Source organism: Primulina eburnea, chromosome 7, assembly GCF_022965805.1.
Source record: "Primulina eburnea isolate SZY01 chromosome 7, ASM2296580v1, whole genome shotgun sequence".
NCBI classification, from domain to species: Eukaryota; Viridiplantae; Streptophyta; class Magnoliopsida; order Lamiales; family Gesneriaceae; genus Primulina; species Primulina eburnea.
In genome coordinates, this window is record NC_133107.1 from 4,309,688 (window position 1) to 4,326,958 (window position 17,271).

The following is a 17,271-nucleotide window of genomic DNA, read 5'->3' on the forward strand; positions in this document are numbered from 1 at the left end:
ATGCAAGTCCCATGAATATTATTCCACCGATGTGGGACAATTAATATATTGAGATTGGAACTTGGACCTAACTCAACCCCAAAAGCTAGCTCAAGGGGGGAGGATTGTCCAAGCCCATATATGCAAGTCCCATGAATATTATTCCACCGATGTGGGACAATTAATACACCTCCCTCACGCCCAGGAATGAACATCTGGAGCGTGAAGTTTACAAGGTCCAACTTGTGGGCAATTCAACACATAACGATGGAACCTGGGCTCTGATACCATATTGAGCGAGAAATAGGAATGCGGAAGAATTTCCTTCCATTTCTGAATGAATGAATTGTTCAGTACAAGTTTGTATTTATACTACAGTTAACAAGTAACTATCATGATTAACTAACTGACTAACTGATATTTAACTTAATTAATCCTGTATAAAATTTGTTGGGCTCAATATTTAGGTCCAATAGCAGTTCAACAAATTTTAGATTAGTTGCCTCACCCTCACAGATTCAAAACCAAGGAAAAAAGGAAATTCTTACACAAAGTTCGCATGGAATATATTTTGATACGTTCGAGACATTGGATTCTTCAACTGTGGAACAAATCAATCTCGAGTTTAAGGCCAAGCGTGATGACGTTTCCCAAGATTTCATCAGTTTTATACATGTTTCGGCGGTGGTCCTAACCTTCTTTCTTTATACACACAAGTTCTAGAAATTTTTCACCAGTGTCCACCATATGGTGGCCCTCCACTAACAAAATAAAAAATGGTGGAAGTATTTTTTTCGAAAATTTTATAGAGATGGAACTCAAACATGACTACCTAGAACCGATGATCGAAGTCTTGATGCCCATAAAAGATTTATTTTCGACTTCATTCAAATGTTAATCCCATAAATAATTCATAACAGAATCGTGTCTTACGAGTTCCTCCCCCCGGCGTTCCGCGCAACTTTATGACAAAGGCAACGGATTGAATAAAATACGATAATGCATCTCATTAATAACGCTCGTCTCGCCATATAATATAGCAGAGACCAGAGCAAATATATATACACACACACACACACCATGCTCAAAGACTAAGAACCAAAATATGTCTCGTTTTTGCATTCCCTCGATTAAACTTCCAAGCCCATCACAAGAGTGATGCATGGTTCCGTCTTACATGCTGATGACTTTAGGCCGAGTTGGGATGATTGGGTAAGTTGGTTAGTTGTTTATGCGATGGCCATGGGATCCGTTCGGGGGGACAAGGGATGGGGGCCGGATGGGCTATGTATTTAGGAACAGTGTCACCAGGCATTAGTACCGAAACTTCTTTGGCATTGAGAGACATCTGGGAAAAATGAATTCAAACGAGTCAGCGTCCAAGAAAATGCAGAAAAAAACCATCTCGTTCTCACGTTTAAGCTTGAATCTATTAAGGTTACTTTCTTTTTCTTGAGCACAATATTAAGCATTTTTCTTCATGTAAGTTTCTAGATTTACTCTCTTCCTAAAATGATTTTTGTCTCCTCGATGGGACTATACACCACATCCCCTACAAACATGTAATACGAGAATAATAAATAGACATATATAAATAAAATAACTATTTTCAACTCCACTTGTTTCAGAAACTAAGTAAACGATGGACGAAACAAAGACATGAGTAACCATCCGTTGGGACCCTTAAAATGTGAAAATGGTTCTTGATCTGGACAGCAATTCTTTATAAACGTCGTACAAGCACAGATGACTAAGATTGTCTCAAAATAGAAATTATTGGACTAATATTATATTATCCAAAACAATATTAAACAATTCAATACTGCCATAATTCACAGTATACAAGGAACCTAGCTTGTTGTGTGCATTATTAAAGCTGGGAAATCAGACAATAAACTAACAGGAAAACAAACTGTAGTTTTCAAAGGTTGACATACAGTCCCGAACAAGTTGTTTAGTCCTCTGGCTCTGTCAAGATTATACGTTTCAATGTATTTAAATAAGTATTTTTTTAATTTTGCCTAAGACAAACACCATGTTGGAACACCATGAACAGGAACTCAAACCGAATCGAAGTTTAAAATAGCTCATTTTTCGATATTCAAGCCCATTCAGTAAAATCGAGCTCGACCTCTAATAATATTAAAATCCAGTATATACATAGACAAAGAATATAGATACATATTTTTTGGGGACAAAAGGTGAATGTACATCACAACAAGGGGGGTGGGGATGAGCTATAGAATGAGGAAATGTATACTTTTAAGGCCTAAAGCTTCGTCTCTCATTAATGGGAGTAGGGACCAAGAAACCTGCTAACAAATTCTTGAACTAGTAATTATACGTAGTAACGTGCCAAAATCCCAGGAACGTGCACATGCTGTTATTCTTAAAGAATTCAAGGCTTTATGGTGTAAAAAACAACACAGTATCTAATCCACAATTCTCTTTTTTATAAATTAACTGTAAATAGATTATCATTCACAATTTCCCAAAACGAAACATTATCCCCCAATTAAACTATTTATATTTCAGACTGTATGCCTCAGAACCAGTATCTTACAATTTTGTTTTCATATATAGATTTATAAATGGTTCTGTTATGTATATATACAGAAATATTATGTTGTCCCCTAGTATAAAATATTTAACTTCATCCATTCACGGAACTCTTCTTCCTCCTGATCAGAAACATAGGCTTTGACGTTGAGTGTACATCTTACAAAAAAAAAAGGAAAGCTCAACATAAAGACACGGTATTTCCAATTTCTACCGAAATCAAGAAACTGGCGCAGATGATAAAACATCGCGGGCAAGTAGATGAATGCATATAAAATTGGGAAAAATGAAAAGAAATGGGAAAAAAAATAGTTGGGCCTTTTGTCAGAAAAGTAATCATCAAAAAACCAAAATTTTAATCCAAAGTGCCAAACAGTGAAGTGAGCGAACCAACCAATAAAGGGCAAAAACAAGAGCAACAAAAGAGAAGAAAAAAGGAGATGAAAAGTCAAGAAACCATACGTATAGTACCCACGTAAAATATTATAATAAATCCAAGAGATGCTTACTTTAGGAGATGGGTAACCAAGCTTCGCATTGAAGCCACCAGCACGATTCTGAGCCTCAACATCGGACTGTAACCGGCGTCCACCGGCCTCCGTGACCGCCGGCGACGTAGTTCTGAGAAACTTCTCGAAGATAGCCATAACAAGAAACATGGAAATGAGAATGGCAGTGGCCACAAACCCAAACGAAACAGCGTTGACAGAGTTGTCAAAATGAGTCCAATCGTCATCTTTCTGCAAGTACGGCGGCGCACCACTCGGCGTCGGGGTCCAGCCTCCCCACCCATCTTCTTTCCCACCCATTGCAAAAACCCACTTTAAGATCCAAACTTTCAGCAATATTTAAGCTCCACACGCACATAAAAACTAAAGGTGGGTTCTGAAGTTTATATAGGCAGTTGCAACAGCTTGGGAAGACGGGGAAAGTTTTTTTCCAAGGGATTTCTTCAATGCAAATCAAGAACAGTTATATGAAAACTAGATGGACTGAAATAATTCTACCGACATAAGATCCTTTAATGGGTAGATATGAGACCTTTTTTGGGATTTGGATTGAAGAAAATAAGTGTGAAGAAAGTGTTTGCTACAAGAACCTCGGTTGTTTTCGACAGTTGAAAGGAACTTCTAATTTCTATGTTGTGCTATGTTTCCCGTGCTTTTTTTATGTTGTGTGGATGATTTTGATTCATATGCAATTTGATTCATTTAAGCACCTCTACTTTCCTTTTATTTTTTCTTGACTTTTTGTTAGACTTGGTCATGTTCCCGGGAGAGGGAAGATAAGGCATTTGTTTAAATTTTATCACATACCTAATTTTTAATTTCGATGCGATCGAAAAAATTTCACACCCACGAACTTACGATCTCAAACCAATTTATTTAATAAAATGAATATAACCATTTATATTTATGTATATAAAAGAAAAAATGTGAGGGTCATGACCCTATGTTTATAAGATAATATATAAATTATAAAATATAGTTCAAGAATATGGAGCAAATACCGCTTGGCGGGGGTGTATCTGAATTACACGGCGGAAAATAGGAGGGCGTGTAGCATATATGTGGTTAAGTCCAACACATATATATGATTTTAAAAAAATTAATGGACTCCATATATATGTGGCTAAATTTAAGCTCTTGATTCTATTGGATAATATCTATACATGTAGGATAGAATCAACTCATATATGTGCGCTATAGGCGTACGCTAGTACACCGTACCATACATAATAGCTATTTTAAGACAAGGGCTCTCCTAGGCCCATTATATCGTAAACACGTGGGACCTGCCAGCTCCCTTTTTGCTTTTTATCTTTACTTTGGTTGCACGGGCCCAGCCCATTTACTCTCTTAACATCTCTATTGTTCTTTCTTTTCTTTTTTTCCCTTTTTTTTTATTTTATGAATTTATATATATATAACTAAACGATTATCGTTTTAAAAAAAATTATAAATGATGATAATAGTGTGATACAATTATTTAACATGTATAACAAGTTAAATATCATGTTTTAATTGGTCTACCTTATAAAAACAAATATTGCATCTCAACAATATTTCTCCAAATATTTTTACTCTTTATAATCAATAAGAATCGAACCGATTACCTTGATTTTGCTACTAATTATAGGACCGACCGTTTTCTACTTACCAAAAGTCATAACGGATGATAATTATACAACTCAAATATTTTAAATCATACAATAGCTCAAATACCACATTTACATTGTTATAACACACATATGACCCAAAAAAATTCTATCTAAAACTACTCACATAAGTGATATTTAAACTCAATATCTCACAAGTATCGGAATATCACCATTTATCACTTGACTAAAAGATCATTGACTGCTAGAGTTTGAAAGAACGGGTAAAATTGATTTTCGATGTGTTGCCGACATAACTGGTATAATTTGTGGAAGGGAAATTATTAAGGTTTTTCAAATAAAAATCTAACAAAATTTTCGTATCTGTCACTGTTAAATCTACCTTCTTGAATTGGGTTCAATTGTTTTTCTAAAAAAAAATATTCTAAGCGTTTAGCCGTCTTGGATTTGTCGTTACAACCAAGAAGCCAGCATGATGGGGACACGAGCACAACATATTTATTATGCGTATGAATTTGACTAAAGTAAAAGTACAATTGTTCTCTCATATCAACAAAAGCAAATTATGCTGTTAATTACACTTGGAGAAGACGAGTCCTAGCCAATTTCAATGAACAAATTTCTTTTGTTCGATGATATATTTTTTTACAGTAAAAGGCTTGTGAGACGATCTCACGAATCTTTATCGGTGAGACAGATCAACCTAATAAAAGTAATATTTTTAGCATAAAAAATAATATTTTTTCATGGATAATCCAAATAAGATATTCGTGTCACAAAATAAGACCATGAAACCGTCTCATACAAATTTTTGCCTATTATGATTGAATCATAATTCCGATACTTTAAATACGGCGAAATAATTTATGTGATTTTGTCGTGCGAAATAATTTATTATTGAGAACTTTGGATTGAGTCGATCGATAAAAAAAAAATACTGAAATTTTGGATGTTTCGACCATATTTTTATGGCTTATCCTTTTAAAAAAGAATTTAAGGTATTATTTAATATCAAAATTTAAAAAAAAAATGCGAGTACTCACAGGTAGAAGAAACGACCACAAACTCATGGACCAAAATTAATTCGGGTCCAGTGTCTTGTTTTTTCCTACCACGCCCTCATTTGACATTTGTCAAAACCAAGAAACCGAATTGTTTTTAATAAAAAAATCAATGTCTTTTTGCAAACATACATGATATGATTCTATAATATTATCATTACTAGGTAATATTAATTAAACAAAAATAACAATCTTTAATTTCTATTAACATTGTTTTTTTGTTTCAATATTCATCTTGTCATTAAAATATCTTAAATCTTGATATATAATTTATTGAGCATATGGGTTTTGTGAACATTTATTCGTATATGTTTTAAATAAAAGTATTTGTTATCATATACATTTAATTAAAGGAAAAACTTGTGTGAGACAGTCTCATGGGTCGTATTTTGTGAGACAGATATTTTACTTGGGTCATCTATGAAAAATTATGACTTTTTATGTTAATAGTATTACTTTTTATTGTGAATATCGATATCATTGACCCGTCTCACAGATAAAAATTCGTGAGACCGTGTCATCAATACGCTGCTCTTTAATTAATTAACATTAGCACATGTGAATGAACATGTTTACTTGTCAATGGAAAGTTATTGAAGTACCGCGTGATTATTTTATAGCCACAATTTTTTTGTTCACTAAAAAGATAAAACCCTGCACTCAAATTCTTTGAACGAACATGTCGAGATATTAAAAATCCCAGCATTTTCCACGTGGCAGGGCCTCACACCGGGTCACCTTCTTAATAAAAATTAGAACATAAAAATTATCGAACATAAAAAATGTTAAATCCAATAATATATATATATATATATATTTAAAATAATAATTGAAGTGTGCATTTAATTTAATAGAGCATTGAATTATTTAGAATGGTAAGCCGACACATCAACTCTCTAATTGTCGGCTTTCTCAGGATTCCCACCAACAAATGTTGTATTCTTTTTCTCCCCCAATCAACGGCTTAGATCACTCCCATAGATTCAAATCCTCATCCAACCGTCTCCATAGTCAACGTGTCCCCACAAGTCAAAAGCATGAGGTGGTGCGCGTGCAGTGGAGCAGCCTCGCACGTGAGTTTGTGTGGGCGTGAGCCACTGTGTGGACCCCATCCCTGCATGTAGGGGTAGATTGGACATTTGGCGGAGTAAGAAATCTAAGTTTTTTTTTAAAAAAGAAAAAAATAAGAAATTTGAAATCCTTTTGAATAAATATATTTAATAATTCAAAGCAAATTGTTGGATGCAAACGAGGGGATGAGGTTGGATGATTTGTTTTCAAGCTCATGTTTTCTCCAACTTTAGTTAACATGCCAAGTGGTTAGTAGGCCTATTACAATTTTTTATTATTATTATTATTATTATTATTATTAAATGTATTAGTGTTTTTTTTAAAAAAAAGTATTATTATTATTATTAAATGAAGTATTTTTTTAAAAAATAATTATTTCAGATATTCAAAATATATAAAATGATCTCATACCTCGTGTCTCCAAATCATTGAATATTATTAGTTCTCACCATTACCTTTTTCCATCCATGCACTTATTTTAATACATTCATGCACTTTTTGAATGTATTGATATTGAATATTAAATTTACAACAGGAAATCATATTTTATTAAATAAATTACATGGCATCAAAATTGTTAGTTTTTTAGCAAAGAAAATTTTATTGTTTTTCCCATCAATATTCACAATAATTATGCAAAATATGATTTTTCATTTAAATTTTATAATTGGAAAAAATTGGTTTCGTCTATATTTGATCTACTTAAAAATTACTTGGATATATGTTATAAATACTTAAAATAGGGGGACCAAAATCGATTAATTGGATAAATTATTATCGGTATATTACATATTTGTAGGGAGTAAACGATTAGTATAACTTTTGTGTCCCTTGACTAATATCTACTACTTTCTCTTCCTTCGATGAAGCATCAAATGTTGGATTATTGGACTCGGGGACCACGTTACACTACTGCTTCGGCTTGGGATCGCTAATTCGGGTTACGTGTAAATCAAAATTTTAGTTGAAACATTGTGAACTTGCTTCATTGGCTAAATAGGAAGTAAATTTTCACCGAGTCAGAGACACACAGCCTTACTTCAAAGAAAAATCGAAATACTTATAATCCATATCACTAAAAAAAATTATAAAGACTTTTTTATAAATAAAATCAGAAGAAAAAATTGAAATAAAGAGATTCACGAGTGAAGAGATCAACACTGGTTGCTGATCGATTGGTGTTTTAAATGTTTTGAGAATTTTTTTTCAAGAGTTATAGGTGTGTTCAAATAGGATCAAGTTAATCTGGTATTTAGATTGACTAAATAATCCAATATTCATATATATATATATATATATATATATATATATATATATATATATATATATATATATATATATATATATATATATATGTGTGTGTGTGTGTGTGTCAAATCGATGTCATTAGTCTAAGATCAATTACTTTCACTTTACTAAAATCTACATGACGTTAACAATGAACTTTAATATTTTAAATATTACAGCAACTCAAACATCAGACTCTGCTTTTCCAACAAAGCTTATGCACTTCAACAGTCTTCTTCACAATAAATACAATATTTACCATTCAACGGAATCGAACATATGACAATAACTTCGATTAAAATTGTATGACCAAATTCTTACCACTTTACCTAAAATTGTAGTTGAGGAAGTTACAATGCAACACTAATATTGTAAATCGTACAACAATACAAACATCATGTTTCGATTATTCTACCAAAAAAAAATAATTGTTACCACTCAACAATTAGATTAATCAAGTTTTCATCAAAGACACGATATTAGTGGGCGGGGTAATAGTTAGGGTAGGATTTTATTCTCAACTTGGAAGCAACATCATTATTGATGCCGAGAAATCATTCCAAGGGACCAAACACGACATAATCATAGTTTGGATAGATTTAATCCTCCCTATTTTGGACAAGTATCCCCGTTTCTTGCATTTATATGGTACATAAAACATTTATTTATTTTTCATATCAATGAACATGAAACATTCAAGTCAAAACAAACCCTTTTAAACTACGTCATTGAACTGATCTTAAGAGATTTTTATAATAACAAAATCTCGATAATTAAGGTAAAATACTTGCCCCATCTCAATTTGCAAGAACTGATAATTGAATATACATTCTCAAAAACAGAAACTCACACAAGAATATGAAATATAGTCCGATAATAATAATACTATATACTATGCTACTAAACATATTTTATTAGTTATCACGAATATTATAACACATTAACCAAGATCTTCTAAATCTCCTTTCCACCTTATAAAAGATCTAGTAATCAAAGCATGCCATCAAGTTCTAAAACATTGGCTTTCAAAGAGAGACGAGATATGGAATTCCATTCTCATATTAGCTTTCTATTAAAAAAAATAGGAAAAAGAACCCGAGTTAGCAAGGCTAATAAAGTCCATTAATGCTCACATTTAGTTTTTCACTCCGTTCGAACTTACAGAAACGAGCTATGCCCACCACCCAAGGGTACCCTTGGATAGTATACAGCAGCAACCTTCATACGGGGACAACGTGCGAAGCCAATGCTCTGAAAAAGACGGTTAAAAAGCTTTTAAATCCTCTGTGAAACCATGTTAATCACGTGAAGTTAAATCAATGATTAGACCAGTCAGGGGTGAACCCAATGAGAGATGATGGTCACCCCCCTCAGTGGAGCACTGTAAATATCCTTATGAACTTGAACACCTCACGAGCCGAAGAAAACATATCCTTTCACCACCAGAAGGAAAGAAAGACAGGTAACATATAGTTGCCTTAAAGATAACACGTCTATGCAAGAAAAAGAGTAACGAAAGTACATGACAATTTGAAACATTCAGTTTGACATGCTCTTTGGCTGGCAAGTAGCTGAAAATCATTAAATGATGTAAATTAGAAAGTAAAGATGGTGGCCCGAAATGCAGCATTCAATCACCATTTAACTCGCTTCAGACATTAAACAAAGTTAGCAAGTAGAAAGGACGAGTGACGTACCGGAATGCTTAGTAATACTCCTTGAGGACTGACTAGGACAGGAAGAGCTCTTCTCGCAGCAACAGGGATAGACTTTAAGGACACGAGAGCTCTTTGTGCTGATAATTTAGCATGATTCAGACACAAATTTGTTTTTCCTGCCATTTGCTTGTTGGAGTTTGAAGTTGATTGATTTTGTGGTCCGGTATCCCCAACATATGTCAGCTTGGACAAGTCGGAAAGATATATCCAATCAGCATCGATCATGTGACGCACATCAGCCACCATCTCATAATCAATTAAGCAAGAAGTGCAACAACATTGTTCTACATCCATATCCTCCTGGAAGAAAACCTCATCCGCATACGAAACTTCGGATGAAATTACGTTGCCAATTCTCCAACTCAATATAAATCTATTCATGTAATACCCTACTTGTCCAGGAGAAAGAGACCGGCTTGGAGCCGCAACTGAAGATTCCACATCATCTAACTCAAAGTCAGAGATAGTATCAGATTTGGATCTAAAATTTTCACTTTCTTTCTTCTGCAAGGAAGCAATGATCTCATGGGCAGAGTCACTGAGAATACCAAGCCTTTTGGCTTCCAATAGAACAGAATCAGAGGAGTTTGCATCTAAAAAAGGAACAGCCAGAGTGTCTGGGATAAATTTATCTGAATATGTTTCTTCTTTTTTCAAAATCTGCTCTATGTGGTTAGCAGGAAAGCTATTTTGTCCTTCATAAGTGTGTGTTGAAAACAACTTCAAGTCCAGAGGAAAAGGAGACATAATAGAACAGCATACCAGGACCTTAGTTCCTTTGGATCCTGGAGCTGGACAAAGGTAACAACCAGCCACAGTTAGACATGCCTGAAAAAATGCAGACTGTATCCTATTAGATAACAGCAAAGAGCAAAACTTTCTACAATATGTTCTGAACTCTCTCTCGCAACAAAATTCAATTCTTTGTATTAACCTGGCATGGGAAAGTACGAAGGTAGTTCGATAGCAATCTCAATGCTTTGCCCCGAACTGGCTTATGTCTTTGCGAAATGAACTGAAAAACATTCAAGACAAGCTTTAGTAATCCGATAATGCCAATGCAAAACCAGCTTAAGGGGACACCAACATGAGATAACAATATTAAAATAAAATTACCTGCACCACCAAGGCAATAAACTTTGCAATGCACAAGTCCTTTACTTCAGTTGAATGGAGAGTTTGTAGATCAATAATAGCATATCCATGCTGGAAAAGAAGTTTCCAAATGGAGTCAGAGGTGGGAGAATCAAATCATGAAGATACGTAATGTTAATAATCATTACATTAATGTATTGACAATGAGTATGGCTCAGGATTGTAAAGCAGTAAACCTGTATCAAAACCAATTGCATCTAAAGTAATGAAGGAAACATACAGGCATAATGGTCACAGCCTGATTCACCAAGCATCGACAAAGTTTGTCAACATATATTCGTGTTTTCCGACATGCTGATATGACTTCTAATAACTCACCCTTGAATATAGCTGCAGCAAATCGGAGTGAAGTCTTTAAATGTGGCGATTTACTAATTCTAAATTCAGAAATATTACAAAATTGTGTCAACCAAACTTAAAAAATATTAAGACTATGAACAGGAGTATTTGTTATGACTCTCAGAATTAATATGCTAACTAATAACTGAATTCAACTCGTCATATCATTTATATTGTCTGACTTAAAATGATTGAATCCACTCACTCGATTCAATTTAAGTAAGATTCTGCACCATCAACATATGGCAAGCAATTCAACCTCGAGAAAGATCATGCATTTACGTATGTCTTTATGTAAACAACTATATAGTCTTATAATTGAAAATTCTAGGACTTGTCATTCAAAAGAATTAGACCCGCTTAAAAGAATAGTACTCATTACAGTTCTTTTAATCAGGCACGCTGGTCAACATATCAACTTACATGCTGGCAAGCCATTCAAGGACATTCTGATCCTATTTCGAGCATACAACGAACTCTGATTTGTTGGGTCTTCCACCCATAATCGATTACCACCTCGACATATCTGAAATACTAACGAATATAACTGTACCTAGCTCTTAAGAAACTAGTAAGCAGAGGAAAATATCTAGCATCACTGAAAGTCAACGAAGACTAACATTATACATGTCTTCTTTTGAGAACTCCAGAAGTGGTCGAACTAATAAAATACCACGAGCTTTCAATGCTTCACCACTAAAATCAGGAAACACTGGGAACATTTGAGATGTAAATGCCATCCCAGCAAGCCCAAGCACACCGCTATTCCTAGATAATCTGAGAATGAATAGCTCTGCCTGCAATTTTTGCTGTCTTAGCAATCACAATTTGTTGTCTAGTTTATAACTATAAATTTTATATTAGAATTCATTCTTAACAATGATATTCAAATTATTCACAAAAAATCTGTTAGAATGCATCTTTACCAGCTAATGTTCAAACTTTGTGAGACAAAAAAATATCAGTACAAAAAAAGAAAAAGCAGAGCAGGTATTGGAAAGCTGGATTTGGAAATTTTCCTAACAATTCAGCAGACACAAAACAGTCATTAGTTTCATAGGCATCATACACCAATGAGAGCGGACAGGGTAGCTCCACACAACAGGAATAGAATACAAATTAAGTTTGTCAACATAAGAAATAAAATAAAACACAAAATAGATTAACTGAAACAAAAAGAAGATGGAAACTGAACATGCTAAAAACCTGGTCATCTTCATGATGTGCAACCAACAATATACCAATCTGCTGCTGTACACAGATATTTTGTAAGATATCATACCTGAAAATTTAGAGGTTCGGAGGTAGAAATAACAAATTTATCAGGTATTTTTTCACTTCGAAGGTAGTATGGAAGGGTTGAGGAAGAAAATTTCAAACACAAGACAAATCACCTCTTATTGCGAGCTGCTTCTTGCAAGTTACCAGGCTTGGGCCTTCCATCCAACCATTCACAACGAGCAACTTCACATTTGATTCCTACAGAATGCCTACATTATATATATCCAACATCCAGTGAAATCCATAAAAGATTCAAGATGAAACTTTGTCCAAATTACCCAACAAAAGTAGCAAATATATGTACCCATATCGGTAATTCTATTGTAAACTAGTTTTGCTTCATCTGTACTTTCTGTTCGCAATCCATGATCCACGACGATGGCCAAAAGCCCATCAATCGACTTGCTTCTTTTGTCGATAGCAGCATCACATGTTTCAGTTTTCCAAGCAGCAGTTAATACACAGAGGGCCATGCTATCTGGGCCACCAGAGACAGCAATTGCTGAAGAAAACATCATCAGTTACAATTCATCATTGACAAGATGACAAACTATGAAACTAACTAAAGATAGCATAGGATTAAAACAGAAGAAAGGCAAATGGAAGTTTAATTGTCATATTTTTTGATTTCAAACCATATCATCACAAAAAGAACAAAACGAAAGTTAGTAGCCAGCAAAAGCAACCAACCAATTAACTATACAAAAGTTCAATGGCCAGCAAAAACAACCAGTCAGAACTTGTTGAGCTAATTTAGTTGCTTATAAACCCTCCAGCATCACATAACAAAACAAAGGTTCAACTTTACACAACTAGAAAATCACATCTGCTTGCCTCTGACACACAGAAGACAAAGCAGCAGGAGATAACAAGCTAAAATACACACGTAGAGTACATTAAGATTACTAACCAATGCGGTGATGGGGCTTTAGTCCAGCCATCTCCATTCTTTTAGTGAATCCGTCCATGTAAAGGGCCATGTCAATGGGGTGCTCCTGCTGGCAGCAGAAAATTCGAACGCCACCAAACCGATCAACGCTACATGATTGGTGGACTGATGAGATTCGCAAAAGGGAGGGGAACCTGAATGTTGTCGTTTTTGCCTGAATGCAGAAAGGTAGACGAAGGCCTCGCGCCATGTATTGATTTAAAATCAATGGCGTGATTCTATTTCACCCACACCACAAAAAAAAAAGATGACAAGAGACTGAAGTCTATTAATAACTAGCAACCGAAGGACAGAATAAACACATTATTTAGTACTTGAAAATTGATATCTAATAAGAGAATACGAAATTCATAAGCCAATAAAGAACATGATATACATATAAATATAACATAAATAAAAATATGGAAAACGTTTTGAATCTCTCCATTAATGACCAAATTGCAACATCTATTCACATACACAATTTCCAAAAAAAATAACTTTGGTACAATTAGTATCAAAATTAAACTCGAATTATCTTCCAGAACCTAACATAGACACGACTATTAAATCCAATTATTTGGATCTGTCCAATAAGAAGTAACCGTCAAGCCTCTCCTAATTTGTATGATCTAAAAGTATAACATGTGTAGCCACAACCGCTAATCTGTAAATCAATGACATGCCCACATGAAAAATTTATCAAGGGATCTAAACAGTCAAAAACACAATAAAAGTAACCACTTTTACTAAAACGTTTCTTATGCTTATGTGTTTCAAACAAGAAATATTCCATCAAAATCAAGCAAGGAAAAGAAAGATGTAATTGCTAGTAAATAAAACACATGGAGCAACTGTGTAGACCCAATCGAAGTATATTATTAGCACAAAACACCTTTGTGTCAACATAAAATGGAGTCAATGAGAAGCAGTGGATTACATTCATAATTTTGATGTTTCCTATGAAACGTGCTATCAAACATTAAGACACCATCCTGTAACAAAGATAAATACTAGCCATCGGGCATACGCGATGTGCGTCTCCAAAGTATAGAAAAGATACAAATGTAAAACAATAATAACCAAGACATATTCAAACCAAGTGACAACATGAACATAAATTTTTAATGTAAAACAATAGCTTCAACATTTCTGCTATCGCCTTGTAGCTCAGTCACGTGAAAAGAGACATCCAGATTTGCATAGATTGTATTACTTTTGCCATTGGTAACCATTGAGTGATTGAACGACTTGATCAGACATGATAGCTTTGACTAAATGAATAGTGATTGTAAGTCCAAAATTGGGGGGGGGGGGGGGGGGGGGGGGTGGCGAAGAAAAAAGAAAAAGCAATTTCAGTATGCAAATAAAATTACATAGATGAATTTATTAGCTTAAAAGTTTTTATACTTTAAAATCATGTAAATATGAAAGCATTCAGCTTAAAAGAGAGAAACTCAACATTTCATACTCAAAACATGAAAGGCGATGGATTCAAAAGCTTATAAATCAATTGACCAAACACATTTTGTTTTCCACACTATAATATAGGTTTTAATCATAAAGCAATCATAAAAGAGAATCATTTGAAGCATATAATATCAAAAGTGGTAAATCCCTTGTAAAATGATGGCGAATCAAAGACTTTACTGTGAAAGAAGTAATCGTTGTTGACCATAAAAACCTCAAATTTGCCTTCTAAATTAACTTGATCAAAAAGCAATTAAAAAAATATTTATATGTAGGCATTTTTATCAAACATGTTATATGCATAAGCTAAATCATCAAATTTGCTCTAGCAATTAGCATAATGAGAAAAGTATTCATATTACCAGAGCACAACATCAAACATATAAAAAAAATATCAATTTATGAAGGCGTGGTATAAATAACAGATATGTCCGAATAAAAGGTGAACCCACTGCAAGGATTTTACTAGATACATGGCAAATGTAGTAGGAATTGGCAATTTCTTCTTTGTCAAAAAAACCCAAATATTGTAAAAAGATCACTTTCTGAAGATAAAGCTTACAAATTCTAGATGTGGCAGATATAAAGTGACGACAAAAACAACTATGAAATTAACTTCATTAGATTTAAACTATTTCCGGAACACAGACTATATTTTGCTTTAATCCAAATAAAAATTATAAAAACTATTCCACATGTTTTCACTAATCTTTCAACATTTAGAACAATGAAAATAAAAAATTCGTAAATCCACGAACTTCTTATAAGCCCCGAAATCCACGAACTTCTTCCATAATCGTTCGATAAAAACATAAGAAATACAGTAGAAGAATATGAAAAGGATTGATTAAGCATAAATATTCAAAACTTGGTTAATTTGAAAATAATTTGTCTACATCAACTCTGATTTTATAACAAATATAATTTGGCAAGATGCCATTACTCTCAGCCATGACGATGGAGGGACAATATATTTGGAGCAATTACCAGAAATGCTTTTGATTGATCGAAGAACATGAAATAGAGATTCCAAAAACACAAAGTTGGTTCTTTTATCACAACCTCAAGAGAGTAACACTGGACTATCGACAAACAAACAAACAAACAAAATCGGGCCTCTACGAAAGTTGTTCTCCAAAAGAAAATTAGTGCAGAGTACTCCACTTTTTAAATAAAAATTGTACCTGAATAGGAGACAGTTTGTTCGTAAAACTACTTCTTATCCAACCTCAGTGCTTCGGCCCAGTTGGTCACCGGAAAAAATAATTTCAATTGAAGAAAAGAAAACAACGCATCAGTGGGAGGAAGAAGAGAGGAAAATTGATGCACATGAAATAGAGAAATTGGTGAAACCGCTGGATTGAGAGTTTGTGGCCGAAGCAATGGAAAACGAAATGGAACCGTGATAATAAAGAATGAGATAGGCCCAGCCCGACCAAATATAAAGAAGATTTATATAGAATTACATTTATTAAGCATGTGCTTCAATCACTAATTACCAAATATATATATATATATATATATATATATATATATATATATATATATATATATTTATTTATTTGCACAAATTTTTGAAAACACATACATGTCTAAGTTATACAAGTATCATCTTGGATGAAAAATAATAAAAATCTAATTTCTAATTATTCGAACTACGTGAATCTTAAATTTGATCGTTAATCTAATATCTTTAACTAATATAAATATATATATATATATGTACTAAAAAAGCTAAACACAATTGATCAAATAAATTCCCAACATAATCTTGTATTCACAAAACAGTTTTAATTCACAAGACATGAAAATATAATAAAACTTGTTGAAATGTGAAATGAAAATAACTTGAGAAATCTAAAGAAAAAAGACTAACATGTTTTAATAAAGACTAATTGCAGATAATTTTTGCGGATTTTGCTGAATTTTTTCTGTTTTGTCTGCTCAGATATCTTTTTTTCTGGTATTTGTTCATGTATTCTTTGTCTCAACTTGAGCTGTTTCTCCATTCCCTCATCTCCGTGATTTGCTTCACGATCTCATCCACTTCAGCCACCAGTCATGATTGATCACACGATTTCGTTTCTTGCACACTTCTTACTGTCTGACCAATTCAGATGTAGGAAAACAATTGACGAGCTTCTATATTTCAATCTATCTTATTGGGTTTGAGTCAATTTGATTTACCTAATAATTTTAATTCAAACTATATATATACACACACAAGTTTTAGGAAATAAAATTAAATGAAAAATTTGAGTTTCTTTTATGGAAGAAAGGGTGGTGCCAATTTGCAATGGTCAA

General features: G+C 33.6%; 2 protein-coding genes across 3 annotated transcripts; both read right to left on the reverse strand.

Annotated features, from left to right (window-relative positions):
- Window positions 1–863: 863 nt before the first annotated feature.
- On the reverse strand, window positions 864–3,708 carry LOC140836028 (uncharacterized). The gene is made up of 2 exons (XM_073201444.1): window positions 3,048–3,708; window positions 864–1,327 (listed from the first exon to the last, which is right to left on the reverse strand). Exons 1-2 carry the CDS (start codon window positions 3,345–3,347, stop codon window positions 1,169–1,171), a joined length of 459 nt encoding a protein of 152 aa, XP_073057545.1. The 5' UTR covers window positions 3,348–3,708; the 3' UTR covers window positions 864–1,168.
- A 5,409-nt stretch (window positions 3,709–9,117) lies between these two features.
- LOC140836775 (uncharacterized) lies at window positions 9,118–16,389 on the reverse strand. 2 transcript variants are annotated; one of them, XM_073202546.1, is made up of 12 exons: window positions 16,152–16,389; window positions 13,480–13,736; window positions 12,874–13,071; window positions 12,683–12,767; window positions 12,495–12,570; window positions 11,909–12,085; window positions 11,712–11,814; window positions 11,170–11,279; window positions 10,911–11,000; window positions 10,729–10,809; window positions 9,774–10,622; window positions 9,118–9,327 (listed from the first exon to the last, which is right to left on the reverse strand). In XM_073202546.1, exons 2-12 carry the CDS (start codon window positions 13,706–13,708, stop codon window positions 9,235–9,237), a joined length of 2,091 nt encoding a protein of 696 aa, XP_073058647.1. In that variant the 5' UTR covers window positions 13,709–13,736; window positions 16,152–16,389; the 3' UTR covers window positions 9,118–9,234. The 2 variants fall into 2 exon arrangements, with proteins under 2 accessions (XP_073058647.1, XP_073058648.1); XM_073202547.1 differs by having other exon boundaries at window positions 9,118–9,509.
- Window positions 16,390–17,271: the final 882 nt, after the last annotated feature.

What these genes read in the sequence shown, in the direction of transcription:
- LOC140836028 (XM_073201444.1), bottom strand. Translation starts at nt 3,347, where the DNA reads ATGGGTGGGAAAGAAGATGGGTGGGGAGGCTGGACCCCGACGCCGAGT. An exon ending in TTGGTTACCCATCTCCTAAA is followed by an intron (nt 1,328 to 3,047) that starts GTAAGCATCTCT and finishes CATTTTTCCCAG; the next exon opens with ATGTCTCTCAATGCCAAAGA.
- LOC140836775 (XM_073202546.1), bottom strand. Translation starts at nt 13,708, where the DNA reads ATGGCGCGAGGCCTTCGTCTACCTTTCTGCATTCAGGCAAAAACGACA. An exon ending in CAAAAGAAGACATGTATAAT is followed by an intron (nt 11,815 to 11,908) that starts GTTAGTCTTCGT and finishes TTAGTATTTCAG; the next exon opens with ATATGTCGAGGTGGTAATCG. An exon ending in GAGTATTACTAAGCATTCCG is followed by an intron (nt 9,328 to 9,773) that starts GTACGTCACTCG and finishes CGTCTTTTTCAG; the next exon opens with AGCATTGGCTTCGCACGTTG.